Source organism: Phaseolus vulgaris, chromosome 9 (genome assembly GCF_000499845.2).
Source record: "Phaseolus vulgaris cultivar G19833 chromosome 9, P. vulgaris v2.0, whole genome shotgun sequence".
Classification (NCBI taxonomy): Eukaryota; Viridiplantae; Streptophyta; class Magnoliopsida; order Fabales; family Fabaceae; genus Phaseolus; species Phaseolus vulgaris.
Genome location: NC_023751.2, coordinates 30789826 through 30811336, shown reverse-complemented (window position 1 = coordinate 30811336; position 21511 = coordinate 30789826). Strand labels below are relative to the sequence as shown.

Here is a 21511-nt window from a genome sequence, read left to right as displayed (position 1 = left end):
GTGTGGACTGCCAGTGTTCTGGGGACTTTTGCTATAATGATTAACCAAAGTTTTAATATTTTATGTTTTTATATAGTTTAAAGTTATTTTAAACTTATTATATCTGTCATCAAATAGGAAAGGAACTTTGTTAGGACATGAATGGTCTGATCGTATTATAGTTTTAAGAATACTAGATGACTCCGATTTGATGATAATAAAGCTGAACAACCATATAAGTGATGATTTTTTACTCTATATATATATATATGTGTCTACGTGTACATATATACATTAATAAGAGTACTTGTGCTTAAAATAGAATTTACACAACCAGATGATCTAATGTTTAAAACAAACAATAAAGAAAACATTGCAATGTTATGATCGTATTTCTACCTAAAAATTTAACAAATATGAATAAAATCATCTTGTTTATATCTTTACTATAAGGTACTTAGTTGTAACTTATCATATACAACTTCCATTTTTACTAGTCTTTCTTATATAAGGCTACAAAATGCTTTGAGTGATACATTGCTTATATATTTAAGTTTGATTGAATTTTCAAAAGATTTGAGAAAACTTAATTTGTTATCCTTTTTATGAAAATGTTCATGTTTAAACTTTATTGTTTTATCGTAAAAAAAAATGGAAGATTGGAAGATTGTTAGAGTAAAGTTCTAGATATCCTTACAAATTTTGATGAAGTGTTAAATTTTGAAGTGTTGCTAAATAATAAAATACAAACATGAATATACTAGTGTATAAGACGATAGCTTTTTAAATAGATTATGTGACACGTATAATGTTTTGTCTAACCGGTAATATAACATATGTGTTTTCTTACTTTGTCTCATAAGTAAAGTTTTTGATAGATGATACATAGAGTTTCTAATCTAACATTGTACCTAACCAAATTCCTTATGAACTTATTTTTGTGTTGCAAAGAATGTTCTCATCTTCACGTTTACCAAGAAGATCTTATAAAGCACATGTTAAAATCAAAGATTTCATGAAGTACACACTAAAGTTGTTCTACTCCAACATATTCTGACGCACCTTATGTCAACTCTAGGAAGATTATCTACCTTGTACGATCTATGTCTTACTCTAGTTTAATGGAAAGCTCTCTTACAAAGACCTAATAACTCATGTCAAGTATCATAATGTTTCTTAAAGAAGAAAAAAACATTTAATGTTGCATGGTACATCTAATGCATAACAAACAAATGTTGGAATATGGAATTTTGATGTGAAGTTTCTTAATAGGTAGAAAAGGATTCGCAACTAATCTTTTTTCATCGCCATATTTAAAGAAATCTTTCTAATTGAAGAAATATAACAAAGTGATCAAGAGTTGTTAAAATGCTACAAATTTGTTGCTGAAAGATTTATGTGCCCTATGTTTCACAAAAACATTTTTAATGTTTGTTTATCAAATTAGTAACATGTTTAAATCGTGTATTCGTTGAAAGACATGTTTCTCTACCTTCTTTATAAAAATCCTTAGTTGTAAGTTTTTTTTCAAACAAATATGTTAAAGTACTCAACTTTTAGTGAAGAGTGACTAACTTCCAAATAATACTTTGGATTGTGTAGCCAAAATGGTTGTTGCTCCAAACAGCACTTGGGTTTTAGTCAAAAGTGACTGCATTCTAAATAATACTACTGAAAATTTTTCAAGAATAAATGTATTCCAAATAAAACTTTATCAAGGAGTGAGAATAGATAACAATTGTTTTTTAATCTTTGGATATAAAATCTTTTGGATAACAATCATTTGATTGTATGTTAGTTGTGTAAGGATGTCAAGTTATAAATATAAAAATGTGCAAGAATATTTGAAAGGAAATATCCACAATTTTATTCTTATACTTGTTGCTTCATGTTTCATAATTTATTTCAATGTTAATTATTTTTTAAAAAGGTTTTTCAAACTTGTTGGAATCATATGTTTCTTTATTTATAAAACTGGCGTGGGTACTTATTACAATTTTTAAGTTTAATTTTAAACATCTTGAATTTTACCAAATGTATCTTATTTTATATATTGAAAAGATTTTTTTTTTTTACATTTTGATTACTTGCTTTGTTTATCGTTTATACCATATTGATAAACTCTCATGCTGAAAATATAAACCATTAGAAGGTTCCAATGCATGTGTAACTCTATTACATAGAACACACATTACATGTTTGATACAGTTTCTTAACATCAAAACTCTGCACTATTATATAATTTATGATTCTAGACAAGTACCTGATCATCTACATCTTAAACAATATATATAGATAGATAAGAAAAATAAACAGATTTACAATAGCAATTTCCAAGGATAATTTAAAAAACTCAACAATTTTCAAAGTAAATGCTTAAAGAAAATAAGAAGATGCCAAGACTGAGTGAAAAAGATCCACCACAGCCAAGAGACAGCATGTTCATATATAATGCTTTATATACCAAGTCAATTTGTCAAGCCAAAAATAATTACATCTACGAACTTCCCCAGGTTCAGCAAAATAAATCTGAAAAGAAAAACTAGCGTACCCTAGTGCCAAAGGTTCCTTGCTTATGCGAAGGGTACGTAACCTTACACTTGAAGAAACTGTTTTTGGATTCAAACTTGTGACCACCATACCTTTTCCATAAGCTAAAATAAGAAAATAAATAAATTTCTGTAGGTTAAGCACAGCTGGTTTGCAAAAGCTCTCCTTTAACTTCTGGTGACAACAAACCTTCCATCAGCACTAAACTTGGCACATCAGGAACTATTCTAGAAACTAAGCCTATCAGTCCAAAACAACGTGGATATCTATACACTATCAAAGAATATTGCACATCTTGTGTTACGAAAGGAGTCGTGTTTCATCCTTTGAGAAGCTCTTTGGGGAACCTTTCATGTCATAAACAAAACGGAATTTTCAAGAGAGCATGTGCTGTTCCCACCCAAGTATGACTTAAAAGCAACTAACTTCTTCCCTACACTCAAATGAATGAATTTCTAAGTCTTACTCGAAATTAACTACAGCAAATTATGCCCGATAGTCAAATAGAACAGAGAAATCAGTGCCTCTTATGATGTCACCTTCTTCGCTGCAAGACCCTGTTATTATTTTCTTTGAGCAAAAATATGAGCATACATATTTCCTACAAAGCTCGGTTTCAGTAACACATCAAAAAATCTGGATTGGGCAATTCCAGAGTACTAATATTAATACCAAAAGTAGTAGGGTATGAAGTCAAAACTCAATTTTGATAGTCATTCATTGACTCAAATTCATCCCACCAAAACCAAAGGTCCAACCAACATCATACGCAAAGATCAGACCACTAAACCAGAGACTCCATGAAGGACCTCACGTTCTTCACATCTTCATCCCTTTCAGTAAACTTCTGCGGTTTAAACAGTTTCCACAGTCCAGCGGGATGCTTCGTCTTAACTTGAACACCACACCCAGAAAACCTTCCATAGATCTTTTCACACTCCGGGTATGGCTTCACATAATGATTATAGAACCTAAGCCTAGAAGGCATTACCAAATCCTTCAACCCAACCTCAAACCCAATCGCACCCTTCCCCCTCAAACACTCCACCACACTGTACCTGCTCACAATCTGCTTCTCAAAATTCACACCCAAGTATTTAGGCACCTCTGCCAAACACTCCACACCACACTTCATCCTCTGCACCAGAAACTCAACCTTCCTCTCAATATCCGCAACCTCGTAACAAATCACCCTTGGCTCATTCCAAATAATCTTCAGAGCATCCCTTCGAGTCAAACCATACCCACACAAACAATCCACTCTTAACTTCACTTCAAAACACGCTCTCATCAGACCCGAACCCAAAACCCTCTCTTTAATAGTTTCCCTGCATCTTAAACTCTCTAACAGCCTCAAGCACCGCGTAAATTCTCCCAATTCCATCCCCAGAATCCTCGGGTCCCGCGAGATCTCTCCCCTCATCTCGCGATTGGAAAACCCTAGCTCCTTGATTTCCCGAAACAACGGCCTCAGCCTGTGCTCAACACCGAGCGCCAAAACCCTAGGAAACGAACGGACAACTTGATCAATCTCGCCCCGGGGGATTCCGAACCCCACGAGAAAATCGATCACGCTCGCGATTTCGTTCTCGCCCGTGACAACCACGTCGGGGAACCCTTCCAGGACGCTGGCCACGGTGGCGTCAGAAAACGCGAAATTGGTTTTGAGCGCGTGGAGTTTGGGGGAGAGTTGGAGAGGGTCGAGGTGTAACTTTGCGGAAGAGAGGAGGAGGTTGACGAGGGTGGAATGGGAGAGTGTGGGGAAGCGCGTTTGGAGATGGGGAAGACGGGATTGAAGGGTTTGGTGGAAGGAATGGTGGATGAGGAAGGGGTGGGTAGTGAGGAGGGAAACGACGTCGTTTTGGGGGATGCGGAGGGAGAAGAGCGTGGTGAGGGATTGGTGGAGTTGAGGGAGAGGGGAGTGGAGAAGGGAAGGATTGCGCGAGATGAAGGTGTTGATGAGAGAAGAGGGAAAACCGTACTTCTGGAATAAGTTCGCCACTGCAATCTTTTTTCTGTAGTGTGAGAACGTAGAAGTGCTTCCCATGAAACGCGCTTTTGCATGAGCAGTTCCCAACGTCATTCTTGCTGCTGCCTAAAGCTTTCTCTGTGCCCTCAACCATGTTTTCTCTTCATCATGCTTCATTCGCCGATTCACTTCAGTTGTGGCATTAAGCGGGTGATCCAAATTACTTAAAAGTGTTTTTATAAATATAAAATGAAATAAAAATAATTATATAGATTTTATCATATGAATAAAATTTATCTTTCTAAAAAGTATATTATGTATTTACAATTTTAAATAATTATTAACTGTATTCTAGTATGTTTTGCTATGACGGACAACCCATTCTGTCTTGTTTTTGTGGGTCAAGGGTGAGTGGACTACAATGGGTACGTTACTCATGTCATTCCTAAGTAAATGTTTTATTAAAAGAACAACATTATATTCAATTTTTTTTATTTTTTATTTTGTTAGATTTGAAGAACAAAGTCAAACTTAAACTTTAGGAGAAGTTGTTTTGATAATAATGTTTAAAGATATTGATGTCCAATATTGTGTGTTATGGTTTTTATTGTATGTGATTGAGAGTCTTACACACAAGTTAATAAAAAAATAAAAAATCAGTTTAGCACACATTGAATCTTAAAATTAACCAAATTAAATTGTTTTAGAAAGGTTAAAAATATGTGATTTTTTAAAAGTTTGTTTTCATGCTTTAGAACAAGATTATCTTCTTTGTTAACTAATTAAAACAGAAAGGAGAAAAACTTGTTTTAAAAAAATAATCCATTATATTCTCTAGGATTTAGGGTGCGTTTTATCTAATTTTCAGATTTTACTGGAAATAATCAATTACAAACATAAGATAACTGATTCAATGCGTTTAAAATAACTTTTAATCAATGTTTTCAAAATTATATTATTTTATACATATAATATTTTGAAGAGCAAATTTACAAACATTTATAGAGATAATTTGAGTTCTTAAATATTGATTTCAAGATTTTTCAAACAATTCTTTCAAAAGGTTTTGTCATGCTACTTAATTCTTTTATGTTGTTTTCTAGTAACATTTTTTTCTCTTATTTCTAGTTGGTATCCTCTTTAGTCTTCAAGACCTAATTTAGTTTGTTTCCTCTTGGTATGATTCAAGTGTATGACATATCCTTTTGATTGTATTCAAGAGTTGATCTTGTTTAGTTTGTGTTGAGTATTTGTATAAATATATAAAAATAGTAGATTCAAACTATTCTAAGATTGAAAATTTGAGATTAGATCTAAGATCAGTGATTATCTATACCAGTATAAATTTATGTGTGATATCTCGTTTTCTCTATATTTGGTAATTACTAATCTTTTTCAATCTTAATTCCACAATCAATTGCATTTAGTTTTCTAATAAGAATAGTTTTTCAAAGCACTTAAAGAAAATGGTTAATTTTTTCCAAAAAAATTTCCAAACTAATTCACCCTCTGATTTAGGTTAGCCTCACATTTTTTCCAACATTTTTCATAACTTTGTCTTTTTCGCACACTTTCTTCTCTTCCTTCAAGTATTGTGGTTTTCACAATACAAAAGAAAGCACACATGAAAACAATTAGTCATCATCCCAAAAATTGAGTTGCTCGAATGTGTGCAATACAAACACTTAATACGTGTGGTGATGTCGCTTACATGTATCAAGACATTTGTTCATCATTGATCAAGATTCTAATGTTATCTAATCATTGATCAAGATTCTAATGTTATTTAATATTGATGGACAACCAACTCTAACATGATGCAGTTTTTTTTTATGAATGATGTAGCATCCCTATATTTTCCCATATCTAATAACCATGATATGTATGAAATATTAAAATAAATATATAAACATAATACAAATATATCTGCAATTCTTTCATATAATATTTCAAATAATCTCTCTCTTTACAAGACTTGAAACATTTACATAAAATTAAAAAAAGATTTCAAAAGAAAATAAACATTTTTCATCATCCATCTTCTCACTGAGAAACTTTATCACTTGTAACATCACCTGCTCCCGTGTAAAAAAAAAAACAACAAAACAAAACAAAGGGCAAGCTAGGTGTTTTTAAAACTTATAACATCAATATAAATTAAACATCCACATAAATCCATCCTTTATCATGCATTCCACATAACCAAGTGTCTATCAACAATTTCAATATTCATCTCATGTCATACTTCTACTAACTCATAACACATAGACACTTGACTCTACTTCCGAAAGACTCGTACGTTGACTTAGATTCAGAAATCTGCACCTGTCATACTACATCACTGTGAAATCCACACAGTTATGCGCATAAATAATCTCAATATCATCTCTCTCATAGTATGACATGGTTAACTCATATAACATGTCAAGTTAATTATCTTTCAAACAACTTACTCATTCATATGAACCTCCTTCGACTCTCACCACCTGAATAACTTCATTTATATGATTTCATTATCTCAGTAGAGTCAGAATATCTCATTCTAGACGAATCCCTAGTCAATGCACATCCTAAACAATTAACATGGTATTTTCTTTCCTGAAAATACTGTCTTGATTAAAATTCATACTCTGAATAACCTCACAAAAATCCAACATCAAAGAATCAAATCATACAAAATTTTAGAATTTCCAAAACATACCACAATTCATCTACTAATCATATAAATGTATAATTAAAGAGATTTTCAATTAAATATACATGAAATAAAAGTCTATATAATTTATAACTATACAAAAAGAAATAAATCAACCTTTTAAAATATATATATATAGAAAACAAATTTCATATTTATTTGTTTATTTATTTATTTTTAGAGAGTCTAGCTTGAGCTAGAATTAGCTAGCTTGAGCTAAAATCAACCCGAGAGCACCTAGAATTTTAACTTGAGCTAGAATTTGCTAGCTTGAGCTAAACTCAACCCGAGAGCACCCGAATTTTTTTAGCTTGAGCTAGAATTTGCTAGCTTGAGCTAAACACAACCTGAGAGCACCCAGAAATTTTAGCTTGAGCTAAAACTTGCTAGCTTGAGCAAAATATGCAAAAAAAATCTGCATAACTTAATATTCCTATTAGATTATAAATCAACATCTCATTCAATTCATAAATTATAAATCTACACATTACAATGACATTTCCTGTTCAGCATGATACAATCATTCTCATTGAATCATTGAGCTATTATGTCCAAATTTGGTGACCACGTCACACTCACATTCAAATCTTCTAACCTAGGGTTCTATTGAAAATTTTAAACTAGCTTCCCTTACCTGGACTTAGCCGATGCTCACTAAGAGCTCTCCAAACCCATCAAAAGCTCAAGGATACCCTAACCTGCACCACGGAGTCCTGATCACAAATCTAACTATATCACTAGGATCCTGAGCTATTAGAGACTAATTCTGAAGATAAAAACCTCACATGCAAACTTAAACTAAAAGGCAACTTAACCATATCAAAACTAACTCAAAGGAAAAGGAGCCAAAAATGAACTTACTCTATCTAAGATTTTGATCGGTCAATCTTGTAGAGTTCACTGCCAGGAGTCCAATGGCGGACTCCGATTGTTGATTTGACGAGTGAGGAGGTCGAAATTTTAGAGAGAAGGCAGAGGGAAGGAAAATGAGTTTTTAGAGAGATGATGATTCTTTTAAAATGAAAACCTGAATAACTAAATTTCTATTTATATAGCCTTTTCACTTTAATAATAAAATATTCCGGTGTCATTTTAATTGTACCATTTATACTCTAAGACTATTTTTCTCGGTCCTTATAGATGATGACACATACTATGTGCACGTAGTTATAATTTTATTACACATTGAAAATATTTTCAATGTGATTGATTTTTAGGTTTTAAACCATTTCCTTTCTCTTGCAATAAATTGGAGTTATGTACACGTTTATTTTAATTAAATAAGAATTGGTTGAATCTTAATTTGATAATTAAATAAGGATAAGATTGAATGCTATTTTGATTTGATTTGCATCTCTAGTTTAATGGTGTGTGTTTGACTGAATTAATTAATTGAACCAATTAATTATTCAAAATTGGATTTGAATTTTTATAGAACTATATATGATAAGTGGAATTGTACAAATGTGACTTTTCATTTGTTTTTCAAGTTTTGGTACGTTTACAATTTTGTTTCATTCTAAACCCCCAAATTAATTTGGATAGGAAGAATATTTATATATATATATATATATATATATATATATATATATATATATATCCTTTGAAAATCGATCTAGATGGTGCTTTATACGGTCAAATTTTATAAAAGCTTAAATGTTTTTATTTCAAAACAATATTGAAAATCAATGGATAAGGACTTAAGACTTATATTTTTCTTAAGAATTGTATTTTATGATTGTTTAAAAGTTTAAGAATTAGTGAGAAACTATAACTTAGTTATAATTTTTTGAGAAAAAATATTTATTTTTAAATTAAGTGGATCAACTCATTTAACTTACAAACTCGTGGTCGGTCAATTCATCTCAACAATTTTAAGTCTCACCAAAAAGTAGACCGAGTTAGGTTAACTCATTCCTTAAGTGGTTAAGGTGGATAGAACCAATAAACCAAACTAACTCAATTTTATAGCTCAACATGGAAATCCAGGAACAACATATGTAATAATGTTCTCCCACTTCCACTTAGAGTAAGAGGTTATAATAACCTAATGGTTTTTTATGTTCAATCTTAATTTGCTAACACACTGGGCATTCAACACATTGATATGTTTTTTCTCCATATTCAAACAAAAAAAATCATTTTTTTACATCTTGATACATTCTTTTTGCATTAGGATTTATATAAAAAAAAAGAACTATTTCTAAGTGTCTTTTTTTAAATCTCCTAAGACTTTCTTTCTTGGAAACACATAACTTGCCCATAAAAGTTAAGGTCATATCCTGTGTCATACAAATTTCACTTTTCTCCATGATTTTGAAGGTTTAAGTCTACCGTTTATTTCTCTCTAATATGATTTCTTAAATTACTAGAGACAACTATTATAAGCAAAACTTAAATTGTGACCTTCTAAGTGGACCTTAAGGTTAAGGTTTCTTAACTCTTCTAACAACAACGATTCTTAAACCAACATTGAGAAGATGAGAAGTGATTTTCTACTCAATGCATCGATCACGATATTAATTTTTCCTATATGGTATTTTAATTCAAAATCACAATCTTTAAATCATTTCATTCACATCCTCTCCATCATGTTTAGCTCTTTTTGATATAAAAAAGTTTATTTGAAAATTTTGTGATTAAATATCATGAAATGAACACCATAAAAATAATGTCTTCAACTTTTTAGGACATATGTTACTACTCTCTTATCTTGCATCAAAGTGCAACCTACACCTCTTTAATATCACAAACTATCTAAAACTCTTAGCACTCCTGTAATGGTTAACCTTTCATTCAATTCTAGGAAAATGTGTTCACATTTTTCATTCGTACAAAAAGGTTGTCTTCTCCTAATGAGTCTAGTTAAGGAAAAAACTAACTAAAAAAGTACCTTGATATTTTCCTATAATTTGTCATTGGGAAAAAAATGATTTACAACAACTAAATTCTTCAAAGCTCTATATAAAGCAATATCTCATTTTGAAAAAGAGTTAAAGAGAAGTAGAGTTGTCAAAATGCTACCAACCTTAACACTCAAAGCCTTTAAATCTTTTTGGTCCTAAGCTTTGTAAGAATATTGTTTGTGTTCCATAACTATCTAGAATAGTGCATAACCCTTGTATATGTTGTAAGACGTAACCTTACTTTTTAGAGAGCAACCATGTGAACCTTTATATCACTTTCTTTGTAAGCATGTGTGGTTTAGTCAGAAGTAGTTGATTTTAAACAATACTCAGTGGTGGTTTAGCCATGAGTGACTGCATTTCAAACAATAATCATGTTTAGACATGAGTGATTGTGTTCTAAACAATACTCAATGATTTAGTCAAGAGTGGTTGCTTTCCAAACAAACCTTTTTAAACAACATATTGATAAAGTTGAAATTGTGTTTCATAACTCTTCGTAAGATACAACTTTTAACATTTGTACTTGAGAATGAATTTATAGATTGAGTTCAATTCATTATCACTAAAAAAAATAATTTAAAAATTATAAATAAAACATTGAAAAATGTTTCCAATGTACAATTAAAGTACAAATATATGCACAAAATATATCTCACCAATAACATTCCTTTAAATTTATTGAGGAGATTCCAAACTACTAAGCGAATTTACTCCATACAACACTTACAATTTAACATCTTGCAATTTTAGAATAAAAATACTATATTCACTAGACTCATAATAAAAACTTTCGAAAGGTAAAAACTTTCGAAAGGTAAAAACTTAAATTTTTGAAATCCATTAATTAATTTTATTCAATGAAAGGTAAGCGATTGTGTGATTAAACATATTGAATAAGTTTAAAATGATTAAGCAAATTTATAACAAAATTTCATATTAATTTTTACACTATTTTGCTAAACAAATTCAGAATGATTGAACAAATTTCCTCACAACAAATCATTTTAAAAATGAACTTAAAAGGGAAGTTAAGTTATATTCCTATAAAATACTAATCTAGATGTTACTTAGAGAGAGAAAGTGTTTAAAACATTTTTTTAAAAAAATAAACTTAATTTAAATTATGTTTTTCTATTGTGTAAAAGAATTACTAAATTTTCTTTGAAAAGAAACGGTAAAATTATTTATTATTACTATTATTATATATATATATATATATACTATGAATCTATTTATTTATTATGTAAAGAAACAATTCAATTAATTCATTTATTTATTATACAATGAAAAACTCTCAACAGTCTAGAGTTACTATCCAATATCTCACCATTACAAATATAAAATAAATTTGGAAAAAATATTTTACAAAAAATTTAAGGCTTAATAAATGCAATCTTGTAATAATAAATTAAATGAATCAGTACACACACTTGGTCAAACCATGTAAAGCAGACCAGAACAAAATTATAGAATAATAAGAAGTATAATTTCCAATTAACAAATATTTAACCTTGAAAGAAAAATAACATTGAAGAAAATAATATCAAAATTAAAATTCCAATGTCTTCTTTAATCCTCTCTCACTGATCAGATTCTGGAGAACTGTTATCAGTATTCAGTCTTTACCCCTTCCTGGTTTGTATTCTTTAACCCATCTTCACTCACCTTGTTATGCTATATACATTTTTTTTTTCAATTTTTGTCTTGTGACAGTGATATCAGTGATACACATTTTATTTATTTATTTATTTTTGTTTTGCATGAACAAAAAATAATCACAAATCCCAAAATCTCTTTCTGTATTCTTTAATATTCACACACTTTCTCCTGTCTCTCAGGTTAGGGAAGATTAAAAATTGAAGAGAAAAAGCTTGATTCTTTTTTAGTGGGGTAGTGCGTTTTGTTTTGTTTAACCATTTTTGAAGAAGAGGGGGAAAATGAGGTGGGAAAAGGTAAAGGTTACAGGAGGAGAAGGACCAGGGAAGAGGTGGGGCCACACGTGTAACGCGGTTAGAGATGGCAGACTTCTTTATCTCTTCGGTGGTTACGGCAAATTTAACTGTCAGACCAACCAAGTTCACGTCTTCGACACTCGTAAATTCCACAATCTTTCTCTTTTATTGTGTCTGAGTATTATTGTTTTTGTTTCTTTAAATCTTGATATCGTTTTTAGTTATAAAGATTGATTTTTCTTCTTAACTTTGCTTGCATTGTCATTTTGTGCTTGGTACTGTTCACTAAGCATGGTTACATTATATTTTTTCATGTTTTCATCTTTTAATTTCTGTTATGGGTGGGGTCCCTGTTGTTCTTGAATCTTATGATCGAATGCATTCTTTATTGGGGCATCCTATACCTTTTAGGTTGAGTGCATTGTTTATTATTTATTTGTTATATATTTTAATTATATTTTGTTTTGACGAGGTGGTAATGAGATCTTTTTTTTTTTCTGCTGTACACCGTAATAAAGGTACAACATAGACCTAGAAGGTTTGGGAAAATAGATTTTGGTAACTTGTTTACTGTTTGATGGTGTAGTAGTTTTGTTTTGTGCTTCGTGGTGTTTGCGTTATTTTTGAAGTGTTTCTATCCATTTATTCTGTTATCTGCAGCTATTTTATGGCTCATGTTGGTGATTTGCAGTGAGGCGGATTTGGAGTGAACCAGCTGTTAAAGGGACCCCACCTTCTCCTAGGGACAGCCATAGTTGCTCGGTTGTTGGCGATAATCTTTTTGTGTTTGGGGGTACAGATGGGACCAGGCTGCTGAATGATTTGCACATTCTAGACACTGGTGAGTCATTATTCTGGTATTTTTAATGTGGAAAGGGAATGTTATTAGACTAATTTTTACACCATAGTGATGATCTACTTATGTACACCCTGTGGTGTACAGTAACTGTTTCACTTCATGACACTCACTATTGTTAAACTATCTTAGCTTCACATACATGGATTTTTCCAACTGTGAGAGGGGAAGCACCAGATGCACGGGAGGGTCATGCTTCTGCAGTTATTGGCAAACGACTATTTGTGTTTGGTGGTTGTGGGAGATATTCAAATAATACTGATGATGTGTACTACAATGACCTTTACATATTGAATACAGGTGACTTTTCTTTATCGCAGACTACCATTTATTTATCTAACTAATTCACTTTTCAATTTTTACCCTTAAAATTCATGAGACCTCACACAGTCACATATGTTGATATAGTGTGACAAAATTGTTAAAGATTTCTTATCGTAATTATTATATTCTAGTACATTGGTGGAAATGGAATAGTTATGCTTTTTGTCTTGATTCTAGAGGTTCATTATAATTTCAGTTGTGAATGAAATGCAAGGAAGGCTGCACTGTTTGGTTGTTCTACTATTTACTCTGTTCTGTATAATTCCATTTGCATTAGTACTTTGCAGTTTTTCATTAATGGATAAGATGACAAATATACTAATGATTCCTTTTCATCTTTTCACTTGTAGAAACATATATGTGGATGCGTGCTATAACATCAGGCACTCCACCATCTCCTCGAGATAGCCACACTTGCTCATCTTGGAAAAACAAACTTATTGTGGCAGGTGGTGAAGATGAACAAGATTATTATCTGTCTGATGTTCATGTCCTAGATACTGGTAATTGTTGTATCCTTTTATATAAGCATTATACTTTTGGTGCACTTATTGAATATTTGTGCAAGAAAGGGGATATTTATCGGAGTAGAATTTACTAGAATCTTCTGTAAATGCAGATACTCTTATCTGGAGCAAAGTGTGTACGTCTAGCCAATCATTGCCACCTCGAGCTGGTCATTGTACAGTTTCTTTCGGCAAATACTTGTTTGTGTTTGGGGGCTTTACGGAAGCTCAAAGCCTATACAACGACTTGTATATGCTTGACATTGGTATGTCTAATATCGATATTTGTCTCTAAGTCTGATAAACACTGAAACAGGAGGTCAAACTTTTTAATTGTACTAGTGTGCATAGTAAATATTTATTGTTTGTTCATGCTTTAAATTTGTGCCCTATATAATTTTTCATTTCTGACTGAAAACAGAGACTGGTGTGTGGACGAAGGTGGCAACTACACCTAATGGTCCTTCTGCTAGATTTTCTGTTGCTGGTGACTGTTTAGATCCACATATGAGTGGTGTTCTTGTGCTCTTGGGAGGTTGTAATAGAAATCTGGAGGCCCTGGATGATATGTATTACCTATACACAGGTTGAGCTAAGAGTAAACTTTTTCCTGTATATACTGAGGAAAATTTTGATTGTAAAATTTCTGCAGATTAAGAAGTATGTCACAGAATCGTGTTTCTAATATATTTCTGAATTTTTAGGGATTGCACGGGAAAGAGATCCCAGACTAGATAAGCTTTCCTTAAGGAAGCAATTGAAGCTGAAATGTCAAGGGCAGAATCTCAATCTTGTCCAAAACCCAATTCTGTGTGGATATGGAGTTAATGCTGATGGTAACCATCCCATGAAAATCTTGAACTATAGCCAACTAAGTGAGAATTTGCTTATATATGAACGTTCTGAGGAATATAACAAAGTCTTGTTTTTCCTTGAAGTGATATGTTTTCCTGTCATTCTTGGTACATTGGATTTTGGAAGTCTGTCCAATGTATATCACAGCTTATATTGCGTGCTCTCTTGTTAATGTATTTTCTTGGTCTTCTACCATTTTGTGTGGATAATGTTAAGGTAGTGAGGATTGGTCTTCTTGGCTGCACTCAAAATATAGTTAGATTCTCCGACTACTTTGTGTGTTTATTCTGAGACATGTACCTTAGTTGTGGCAAGCTGATATTTTGTAAAGTTTTATAAGTTCTAAAAGATGGAAAATGGTGTTTCGTTATGGGCCTGGATTAAAAGAATGGAAAATGGTGTTTAGTTATTTCCATTCAAAGTGCGAATCTAAGTATCGAGCATCATGTTTACAGGTAAACTAAATACCCCAGTAAGGCAACCCATGCATCTGGGACAGAGAGTGTTTCATGCCAAAGTTACGGAAAAAAACTCAACAGGATATACTATTGAAACTGTTATTGATGGAAAGCATCTTCGTGGAATTCTGTTTTCAAACAAGCCAAACATTCTTAGTTCAGTTGCTAATACTTCCAATAGGTATGTCTTTCTCTTTACAAATTTTCACTACAATGAATCTCCCTTTTGGAAAAATTGGTTTTAACATAGTGCTTGGTTCTCAACAGGAAAAGGACTGCTAGTGAAATTGAAACTGTTGCTGCTTCAGATGATATTCTTATGCAATCAAACAATGTAACAACTTCTACAGTGCTCAGGCAAGACAAAAGGGAAGATCAACAGGAATTACGGACAGAGAGTTTAGAATTTCTTGAACGCCATAATGAAGCAGATACTATTGCTGTATCAAGTATCCCGACAACTGCTGCTGAGTCCTTTAAGGTCAAGTAGTTTTTTTATTTTACTTCTGTTGAATTGAATTCTATATGTGGGCCAGATTAGTGGCTCTAAAATTTTATGTAGAGGCACCAACAGGGAATAATTAAAAATTTAAAATTGATAGTTTCAGTTGAGTTTTGTTATTGGAACGAAGTTGATTATAAATGTGATCTTATAAACGGTTTTAGATTCTGTTTGCAGGGTGAAGTTTATGAGAATTTGAGATTTTTCAATTGCTGAATAAAATTTTCAGTGTCCAGTGCCTGGTTTGTCCATAAGTGTTGTGCATGTAGGCACTATGCCCATAAAATTAATAGGACTTGCACATGGTTGTAAGTGGTGTATACCCACACAGGCTCTGTCTGCATGCAAGAAAAGCTCTGGATTGCCACTAAATATTGATTTTTTTTCCTATGTATTATGGGTTGAATCCTGAAATCCTTTTCTATGTAACCTTACCTGAGATATAGTTGGTCATGATCTAATTTATTTAATACCTTGGTGGGATATTTGTACCAACACTAAAGTTTTTCCTTTCTTGCCGTGTGTTAAATTATGTTCAATTCAAGATAGTGATCTCACAAAATAAACATTCTTAGAGTTTCCACACAGGGAGACTATTTCCCTGGCTCTAGTGGTGTATGTGAATGAAAAGTCACCCGCCAGTTAATGTGCATGAATCTAATTCTAAGGTTGAGTTATGGAGTCCTAGATGGTTTCTAATGTTCCCAAATGGATACCTAACTAATAAGGAGTATCCCTGGAATGTAACGTGAGTCTTTGGTAAGGTTTCTTTCTTACTTACACATCCATGAATATCCTTCAGGTTTCTGTCGACCCGGAACCAGAAGCTAGTTCCTTGAATCTAAACAGTGATGAGAAAAAGGACAGTGGTGAGAAAAATGACGCACCAAAATCCTTAATTGAGAGCTTGGAAAATGATGGATCCAATGATGTGACAAGTTCCAAAGGTGAAATTCAAATTGGTGATCAAATAAATGTGCCATTTTTCAATTGTGAAATTTCAAGACAAACGAGTGATGCACCAAACTGTGATGCTAATATCCTGGAACCTGCAGCAGCGGAAAGTTCTGTTTCTCCGCCAAATCAAGGTATGGAACTATGGAGAGCAGTTACTGGAGATTCTTTGGCTTGACCTTTTTCGTCTTTTGCATGTCTTTGCATAAAATAGTATCACCTTTTTCCATTTCACATATGCCAACATTTTCATGAAAGTTTGAATTAAATCTAAATAATTCAATTGATAAGTTGCTTCTATCCCCCTCCCACTATAGAAAAGAAAGAAAAAAACATCTGGCTTTACATATTTTGTCTTTTGCATGTCTTTGAGTGAAATGACATTTCCTTTTCATCTCACATATGACAGCATTTTCATGTGAGTTTGAGTTAAACCTAAATAATTCAATTGAGAAGCTGCTTCTATCTCCCCTCCCAAGAAAAAAAAGAACCTCTGGCCCAATATGCTTTGGGATAATTGATTTAGTTTTATAAATGGGATAGGGAGATAATGGTGATGTTTCTTACCTCTTACTTAAAAGAAGTCATCATGTATGCACTTGAAAGCCGCATGAACGATTAACCCTTTGTTTTGTTTCAATTATTTCTGTTTAAAAACTTAAAAGCAATCATGATTAGAGATAAGATATATTTTAGCATCAGATAGATGTCTTCGTAATGTTAAATGAACTCTTGTAATGCTGAAAACTAGAAAATCTGGAGTAAATTTTCCTTTGTTATATATACTGAGTATATGTGAACACGCAGTTGATTACAATATAATTTTTAAATCAAATAATTAGGACTCGATTTCTAATATATTAAATTGTAAGAAATTCTATTAAAAGAAATTGTTAGAAATTTAGTCAGTTTAAAAACAATATGATGCTACTATCTTTAGAGCACTTAACTTTGTTACTAATAGTGAGAAATCTTGATTACCACAATGTTGCAGCACTGTGTTGTTCACTCATAGTGTTTTATAGTTTTGTTTACAGCATACCACATTTAAGCACTTGCATTATTGTGAGTTTGAGCACAATTCTTGTTATATGAGGTGCAATTTTCCTTTGAATACAGGAATAACTGTGGATTGCGCAACTCCAAGGACAGAAGGCCAAAGTGAAGAAGCAAAATTAACTTGAATTCAGGCATTTGTACATTCCTCTTATGAAGGTTACAACAGATGCACATAACAGTTCAATACAGACAAACGTGCTAACTGGTGGGATATACTGTTTACCTAGACAACATATCTTGATCTAAAATTGTTGAGCAAGACCATTATTACCTTAGGTATAGGTAGTGTTAGAAGTTTTTGTCTGCTACTAGTTAGTTTTTGGACATCATAAACTGTTTATTCATTAGGAGAAAAATATTGTTAAGAAGCTGACAATAGTTGCCAGCTTCTAATATTTTTTCTTGGTCGGGGTATCATCAATAGAGGAATATTGTTCTCATCAATTCAGTTTTATGGGACCCATGGTTGTAGCGTGTTTAAGAAATTATATTAACACATTAATTAGCTCATATAATTTAGTATAGATTAAATTTAATTTAATAAATTGTTAAAAAATATTTTATATCACAAATTTTTAATACACTCTTTTTTATCAATTAAATTTTATAGAAAACTAAAATTTAAGAGTTATTAAATAAGAGAGAAGTCCTATACTGTTTTGTTTTTTTAATAATTTTCAATCAAAATACGAAATAAAGAGTACATTTATAGTACTTCATTTATATTTATAATTTTAAAAACATTTGTGGTGGACGATGGAGTTCATGCATTGACACTGGACAAAAGTATCAAGGATCCACAAGAAAAAGAAGAGCACAACTTCATGAGAGTTTGAGTTGCTTACTATGAAAGAAGGTGAAAAAGTTTACAACTTCTTGGCACGAACCTTGACGCTAGTGAGTAAGATGAAGTCAAATGGTAAGACAATGGAGCAAAAGTACAATGGTTAGTAAGATACTTATATCATTGACGACCAAGTTCAATTATGTTGTTCGGAAAATAGAGGAGTCCAATGATTTAAGTACTTTATGCATTGATTAGTTGCATGGGAGTCTATTTGTACATGAACAAAGCATATAGGGATACCAAGAGGAGAAGCATGTGTTGAAAGTAACTCAGGAAACTAACCCAACAGAGGTACATTTAGCCAAGTTTTATCGATGATTTAACTTGTAAAACTTAGGTATATTTCTTACATGAGAAGTCAAAAGTGTGTGTACATTTAAAAAGTTCAAGGCTGGTGTTGAAAAAGAGATAGGTGCATACATAGCTTGTTTAAGGACAAATTGGGGTTTGAAGAGTTTTGTCAATCACACAACATCAGTAAACATTTGACTGCATCTTATACTCCTCAGCAAAACAGAGTGGCTGAAACAAAAAATAAACAAGACAATTATGAATGTTTTTCTCCATGTTAAATGTGAAGCAAGTCCCTAAAGTTTGTTTTTGCTTGAGGCTGTAAAATGTTGTGTGCATATTTAGAATCGATGTCCAACAATAGCAGTTGAAAACAAGACTCTAAAAGAGGCTTGGAATGGTGAGAACCCTATGGCGGAGTCCATTTTTTTGGATCAAAGGAGGACTAAGCTAGACTATAAGAGTAGAAAATGTCTCTTCCTAAGAGTTAGTGATGAGTCCAAGGTATGTAGGTTATATGATCCAATCTCAAAGAACATTATTATCAGTAAAGATGTTGTTTTTGTAAAAGAAGAAAATTGGGACTAGGGGAGAGCAGAGGAAGAAATCAAGCAATACCACGAGAGGACAAAGCACATAGACATCAAACTGCACTTGATGAGAGACATTATTGAGTTTGGGAAGGTCATGATCAAGAAGATAGTCTCATAAGTGCTTATGAAGTCTTTGCCAAGATTAAGGTTTAGATATTGTCTGGATCTAGTTAATTTTTCGTTTAACGAGAAAGAAAGTTGAAGTTGGATGCTCTTCAATGATTTGAACTCAAGGTGAAAAATTGTGAAGATCGATTCTAAATCATATACAACAAACTATCTGTTGAAGAGCTTAGTCAGACGGTTTGGTTAGATTGTTTAATGCAAAGGAGAAGAAAATCGTCTATTAGGAACAATTTAGTAGTGTTAAGATGGGTGAGATCATCTAGTACGTGTTTGTTGTAACTATCTTAGCGATTTTATTGTTTTGAACGATTTTCTATTACTCCTTAGTCTAAGGACTATATAAAGGCTTTAAGAACTCAAACGACACACACGGTATTGTGAGTAGACTCTATGTATAGACCATTTGGTATTAATAAAAGTAATTTCTTCAATCTTATGTTTTTGTTTATTGTTGTGTTATTGTTAAGCAACATATTTTTTTATGTACGTATTGTACTTTTGTATTAATACAATCATTGAAAAATGATAAATCATACTAAAAAAATATAATAAAGAAAAACAAATATTAAAGAAAAGAATTAAAAAGCATAAAAGTTTTATGACTAAAATTAATATTACCGCATAACGAAGTTTACACATTAATGCATGATAATATAACTATTGTTGAAAATTCAATGTCAATTAGAGATAAAGTCAAATTGCATTATATAAATGCGAGTAAACTTCATTTTACAAGTCAATCTTGCAATGATGTAGACTTAAACCCACTTTAGTGATATGGTTTTTTTTTATCAACAAAGAATTTAATGACATGGTATCATAGTTTATCCTAGGAAGACATTTTGAACTTATTGTGTAACCTGCTATCGCGTCATTATTAGACCACCTATAAATATGTAGTCCCACGTAGGGGTATGTTGAAAATACATGTTGACTAGAAATAAGACTAAATTACAATATATAAGTAAAGACAAACCTTCCTATAAAAGTTAATTTTGTGGGAACTTAAACCCACTTTTTAACAATAATATCCACAAATAAGTAAATATCACGTCAATCAGTTCTGAAAACAAAGTGAACAAATCTTCCATCTTTTTTTTTAAAGACAAATATATATGTTCTTCCCTTATCAATACTTTGCCTCTCATGTTCGTGAGCCTTTTATTGTTGTAATGTAGTAGTAAGATTATTTCTCATATGTCAAAAAGGATTCCTTCATACATAAAAGAATGAAAATCACAACAAAATTTGAAGTAAAATCTATCATGAACCCAACTCTTTTTCAACTAGGCTAGCCGAAAGTCACTCCTTCTACTGATCCAATATTGATGATCCAATATTGACAATCCATTTAGAGTGAAGAAAAGACATGTTATGGACAATGACATCACAAATCCATTTGAGAGATGATTATTGAATTACAAGTCTTTTCTTATTCTCAAATTGATTTCTTATTGAGGCAGTTTGTGTTTTTTTAATTATTTTTTTATGATAATAGAGTCTTCTCATATATAAGTCTTGAGATATGTTTTGTTAATTATGGCTTAAAGTTTTGCTATTTTCCTTAAATGATGTCATTTCAAATTTATCCATCTTTATGTTACATATTTTTTGCTCCACTCAAATCTCCAATAATGTTATTATTATATTTTATCAATTACATAATTAGATGTAACTCAAAAAAATTCTACAACATACTACATACTAAATATGACTATAGATCAATGATAAGTCCATAATAGTAAACCAATTACAAGTTAATTAATTCATATTCTAAGAAATACTCTAAACCTATCATACTCTAATGAATTAAGATAATTTTTAAAGTAAAAAAAGTTAAACTTAATAGATTAAAGTTGAACCCAAACTCATCTTTTACTTATGTAACAAATTAAAATAACATTTAGAGTAGAAAAAACTTAGGCTTCACATGACTTTATTATTAACCTTCAATAACAAAAATCATCATGACTTAGTATAACTCCACTTAATCTGCTAAAATAAATTTATCGCACTAAGAAAAGTCATATTGTTCCATACAACTTCACCATAAACATTGAAATTGTTCCTAGATCACACAACTTCA

The 21511-nt window shown here is 31.7% G+C and overlaps 2 protein-coding genes across 3 annotated transcripts; one reads left to right on the top strand and one right to left on the bottom strand.

Moving 5' to 3' along the window:
* Positions 1 to 2355: 2355 nt before the first annotated feature.
* Positions 2356 to 4711, bottom strand: LOC137821404 (transcription termination factor MTERF15, mitochondrial). The gene has a single exon (XM_068625990.1). The coding sequence runs from the start codon at positions 4610 to 4612 to the stop codon at positions 3314 to 3316; it is 1299 nt and encodes a 432-aa protein (XP_068482091.1). The 5' UTR covers positions 4613 to 4711; the 3' UTR covers positions 2356 to 3313.
* Positions 4712 to 11615: 6904 nt separating this feature from the next.
* On the top strand, positions 11616 to 18029 carry LOC137822520 (tip elongation aberrant protein 1-like). 2 transcript variants are annotated; one of them, XM_068627417.1, is made up of 12 exons: positions 11616 to 11737; positions 11941 to 12196; positions 12746 to 12895; positions 13043 to 13210; positions 13585 to 13737; positions 13854 to 14006; positions 14162 to 14326; positions 14445 to 14576; positions 15051 to 15234; positions 15321 to 15534; positions 16358 to 16643; positions 17629 to 18029. In XM_068627417.1, exons 2-12 carry the CDS (start codon positions 12040 to 12042, stop codon positions 17691 to 17693), a joined length of 1827 nt encoding a protein of 608 aa, XP_068483518.1. In that variant the 5' UTR covers positions 11616 to 11737; positions 11941 to 12039; the 3' UTR covers positions 17694 to 18029. The 2 variants fall into 2 exon arrangements, with proteins under 2 accessions (XP_068483518.1, XP_068483517.1); XM_068627416.1 differs by lacking the exon at positions 11616 to 11737 and having other exon boundaries at positions 11742 to 12196.
* The last annotated feature ends 3482 nt before the right edge of the window (positions 18030 to 21511 follow it).

Coding starts and splice junctions, on each gene's coding strand:
- LOC137821404 (XM_068625990.1), bottom strand. CDS start 4,612: ATGACGTTGGGAACTGCTCATGCAAAAGCGCGTTTCATGGGAAGCACT.
- LOC137822520 (XM_068627417.1), top strand. CDS start 12,040: ATGAGGTGGGAAAAGGTAAAGGTTACAGGAGGAGAAGGACCAGGGAAG. Junction 12,197..12,745: donor AGTTCACGTCTTCGACACTC/GTAAATTCCACA, acceptor GGTGATTTGCAG/TGAGGCGGATTTGGAGTGAA. Junction 14,327..14,444: donor TATGTATTACCTATACACAG/GTTGAGCTAAGA, acceptor CTGAATTTTTAG/GGATTGCACGGGAAAGAGAT.